Consider the following 4,783-nt stretch of genomic DNA (forward strand, 5'->3'; position numbering starts at 1 on the left):
TAGGGAAGCTCCATGTTTAGCAGTTTGAGGAACCTCCAAACAGTTTTCCATAGTGGTTGTACTAGTTTGCATTCACCCTGGTGAGTCTTTCTTAATCAGTACTTAGAGCCCTCTTCATTCCTCCCAACCTTTCTTTTTGTACTGGAACATTCTCTTATGTGCCAAGTTTTGTGGAAGGTAGTTCTCCTTTGCAGTTCTTTGCCATGGGATTGGAGAGTTTATTTGTACTTTACTTTTATCTTGGCCCTCAAGGCTTTGATTTCAAAGCTCAATTTTTACCAAATTTTGCAACCTCTCAGAGGACAAGCAAACTGCTGTGCTCAGTTTATTGCTTTATGCTTGCAGTTGTCTATTTTTTGTTGTTGTTGTGCTTGTTCTAAGAGCACAAACTACAGTTGACCATTGGATAGCACTGGTTTGGATTCCCAGGTCCATTTTTACATAGATTTCTTTTTAGTAGTAAACAGGCAATAATAAATTTATGGTAATATTTTAAACAGACAATATTAAACTTACGATGTCGATGAGTACATCCGTTACTGTGAAAGTATTTCCTCTTCCATGTGACTTTTTTTTTTTTTAAAGATTTTATTTATGTATGCACACAGAGCCGTGGTACAGCCCAGAGGTGCAGGGGTAGTGAGAGAGTTCACTAGAGACAGAGTGAGGAGCAGAACAGGCAGATCAGTGAAGTATACTGCTGAGGGGAGCAGCGGGCAAGGCTGGAGGGGTCTTCCATGCTGTGTGGATCACCCCCCGGGGAGATCAAACTTGGCACTGAAGCGGCTGTGGCTAGCTTGCAGTGCTGTTACCTAACCCATTGTGCCACCAGGGAGGGCCCCATGTGACCTTCTTAATGATGCTTTCTTCTCCCCAGCATCAGTCACTGCAGGATTACAGTATATTATACATATAATGTACCAGATGTGTTAATCGATTGTGTATTTTTTCAGTAAGGCTTGTGTTCAACAGCAGGCTTTTAGTAGTTTTGGTGGGAAGTTAAAGTTCTATGCAGCAATTTGACTGCTTGGGAGTCAGTGCCCCTAAACCCTGGTGCCTAGTATTGCTGATGCATCGACTATATTCTGGCTTAAACATAGGGAACAGATGGGAGAATAGTGTAAGCAAATTCTAAGAATCTACTGAGAATAAACAAAATAGTAATACAAATGGGATGGGGGGAAGTGGCTATTTCAGGGAAGAGAATGTCAAGGTGTTTAACTGTAGTTTAAAGTCTAAGAAAAAGGACTAAAATGAGTCCAGCAGATCGACTGACATGAAAGTCCCTGTAACTCAACAAGAGGTGTTATATCTATTTATTTAAGTTGGCATGAGGGAGCAGAAGTCAGAAGGCAGCATGGTGAGGATTTATTGGGAGTTGGGGGAACAAAATTAGTGGAAAGCATGAATGGGGGTGAAAGGGAAAAGAAGCTGGAGCCAAGAGGCTGCATTTTGTTGAGAGATGGTGACCCCTTTGTAGTGGGGCCAGAAAGGACCCATTTAGGACAGGTCATTGAAAACCTGGAGCAATAGGGGGTCGTCCATCACCTGGTGACCCTGAAGAAGGCAGGAGGGGAATGGGATGCTGAGCCCCAGTGGCGGGGTAGAGGAGTCCATCTTGTGATGATAGCTCGGCATACGTTGATGACTCCAGGTGGAGACACGTAGGTCATGTTTCGTTTCTCAAGACTTCCCAGATCTCTATGAAGAAGGAAAGTAGGAGAAGTGGTTGAGGGTCACAGATTTGAAGCGGAAGGACGAGTTCAGAGAGGGAAACTAGCTTGGAGAGTGATTGAAGGTCCTCGGGATTGCTGACTTGAAGTTGCTCATGGACTCTGTGTTCCTCATGCTGTGCCCCTCTGAGCCCAGATGCCTGCAGGCCTGGGGGAAACAAGCCTCTGTCACCTCCCAAGGTCTGAGTTTCACCAGACAGGGAAAACAGGAGCATATGTTGGGGGTGGGAGCCCTTAAAGCTTTTGGCAGGAGCAGTTAAATGATAGACCAGGATCAAAGTGGGAGGCAGTGTAGGTGGAAGAGTGGGGGGGTGTGGCGGGGAGGGGACTTAGAGTCCAGTGATGTCAAAGAAAGCCCGTGGTGGGCTTCCAAATAAGTGATCTGAGAGAAGGAACTTGTGTTTGGAAGTTCAGTCGGGTGCTGAATTAGAGATGTCCCAGTGGGAGCAGTTCCTGAGGTTAATGTCTAGATTATGACCATCTGTGAATTTTGTGATTAAGGATAGTTTTAATGGGTCACAGTTCTCATCATGGAATTTAAATATATTTTGCCTGGTAATATGCCAGTTTTAACATTTTGACAATCTTAGGAAATTATTTTCTCTCAGCAGAACCTAATTTCTTCTGTTTTAAAGAGATTAACTTTTTTTCTGCCTTTCTTTGTGGCCTCTGATTTATATTTAATTTTATTTGATAGGCTGCAGCAGCATTCTCACGGCTATTACCCTAATTTGGTTCCTCTGTGAGAGAATCATTGCTGATGCCATTAAAATGAGCACACCTGCTCAGCACATTGCTTATTTCTGTTTAGCACGTTGTCTTCCTAGGTCATAACTGTCTCTACCTGTGCCTGCGGGTCATCCTGAGGAGTAATGCCAAGCTGTGTATTCTGTGCTTTCACATCATTGCAGATAATGCAGTGCCTGTTAGGTAGCAATGTCTGTATTATCACCTGCAGTTGCCCGCAGAGTAGTTTTTCCATCAGTTAGATCCAACTGTCAGTTCTTTTCACATAGACACTGATGAGGGGCCCTTGTCAAGAGCACATATGCCAGAGAGCAAAATGGAAGAAGTAGCCTATATGTGTAGTGAAAAGCTACCGATCATAATTATCAGGCAGTAAATAGTTCTTTAATGTTTAAGATAGCTTGTGTACTTGAAGCTGTGCCTCTCTCTTGAAATGGTTAATATCTTTTGTGTTGTTCACTACTTTTCTTTCTGCTTCATTTTTAGGGAGAGAAAAAAAGGAGCCCTAGAGAATGTTGGACTGTTCCCTTGGCTGCATACACAGTGCTAATGAGGTGCCTTCGGGAAGGGGTAAGGCTCCTTTGTTGTCCTCTGTAGATGCCCGCAATTGTAATAGCCCTTCAGGCACTGTGTGAGGATTGTAGCCTGCAGCAGTATAGGGCTTGTCAACCAGGCATTGCTCCTGAATTTAAATAATCCCGACAAGCCACCCTGAGCTGCGACTTATGGTGGAGCAAGCATAAAAATGCACTGGCTTTCTCATTCACATGGTTAAACGACTTGCTTTTTAAAAGATGGTAGCAAGTAGAAACAACACAAGTAGCTTATAAAAATATAGTCTTAAACCTCACCACTTTTAAAGTTGGTATAATGAGAGATTTCTTATGATTCCACCCCCCTCCTCCCGTGATGTACTGTGATTATCTTGTCAAGTTGCAATTTTGCATTTGGTTAAGAAAAGGGGAGCTTCTACTGATTTTAATATTAAGTAGTAGTTATTATGCGGTGTAATCTTTTGATTTATTCATAACATTTCTAATGTTATCACTAATGGCCATCCAGTTGGTCAGCCCACCAACGGGTAGGTGTAGCTTCTGTGTAAAAGGATTGGTTGGGTAAAGGATTTAGTAACTGACCTTAAAGGTTGGCACTTTCTGTTTGCTTTAAGCCATTTGACATTGTTTCACCCAAGGCACAGCCATAGGCTAAAAACATTCCTGAAGGAATGGAAAAATTATGTCACAACAAACATCTTCCTTTTGTGTTCATCATTTCCTATGTAGTAATGGTAATGGAACAATATTCCAAGAGTAGCAAAGCTCTCCAAGGTTTCCCCTGCTGACCCAGAAATGAAGTTTGAGCACTTCCTAGCCTGTGGGGTTGAATACATAGTCAGTTGTCATTATGGGATATGAATGAAGCCAGTCAATTATACTTTCTGACTATGTGAGAATTAGGTCATGTTTAGCTGTCGTCAAAAGACATCTGGGTTTCTCACATAAAGGCCTCAAAATAGGCACACTTGGGGAGACACAGATGAAGAAGGTAAAAATTCTATTTATGGTCCTCTCTGGTGGCGCAGCGGGTTAAAGTATAGTACTAAGAAGCTTCAGCCACTTCCGCATGAGTTCGATCCCCGCCTGCCTGGGAGGAGATCCACATGGCGCTGTACTTCCTCGATCTGCCTGTTCTGCACCTCGCTCTGTCTCTGGTGAATCCTCTCACCCTCTGTATCTCTGGCCTATACCCCAATTCTGTATATAAATAAATCTTTAAAAAAAAAAATTCAGTTTACACACAGACCCCCATCTACTGTGGCAGATAAGATAAAAATATTAAGTGGAATATGCCAAATATATAAATGCCAAAACCAAAATGTAGAAACTGAAAGGAGAAAGAAGTCTTCTAGGAAGTCCTTTAACAGTCTGTAAGAAATTTTAAAAACGGAAAACTTTGCATCTTTAAATTTTAAAACTTAAAATTAACGCCTAGGAAAAGATAATTATTTTTAGTCCATGAGGTTGTATCTTTTATGGACTATCTTCCTCTCTGCCCCCCTCATGTTTAGTATTGTAGACATATATGAATCCTTATACCCATGCATATTGTTACTAAAGTTATTAAAAACTGGAAAATAATCATAGACTTTTTATAATCTACTTTTTTTTAAGATTTATTTATTTGTGCATACAGAACTGGGGTACAGGCCAGAGGCTCAGGGGCGGCGAGAAGCTTTACCAGAGACAGAGTGGGGAGCAGAACAGGCAGATGGACGAAGTACACTGCTGAGGGGAGCAGCGGGC

The 4,783-nt window shown here is 42.2% G+C and overlaps 1 protein-coding gene across 1 annotated transcript in view; it reads left to right on the forward strand.

The window, feature by feature from the left end:
• The window catches only part of ULK4 (unc-51 like kinase 4), a 350,684-nt gene that overhangs the window by 57,167 nt on the left and 288,734 nt on the right, over nt 1-4,783 (forward strand). Inside the window, exon 19 of the mRNA XM_012735176.1 lies at nt 2,967-3,050. Within this exon, the coding sequence (XP_012590630.1) occupies nt 2,967-3,050 (84 nt within the window). The remainder of the gene's footprint in view (nt 1-2,966; nt 3,051-4,783) is intronic.

Source organism: Condylura cristata, unplaced genomic scaffold (genome assembly GCF_000260355.1).
Source record: "Condylura cristata isolate star-nosed mole 26May11 unplaced genomic scaffold, ConCri1.0 scaffold00004, whole genome shotgun sequence".
NCBI lineage: Eukaryota > Metazoa > Chordata > Mammalia > Eulipotyphla > Talpidae > Condylura > Condylura cristata.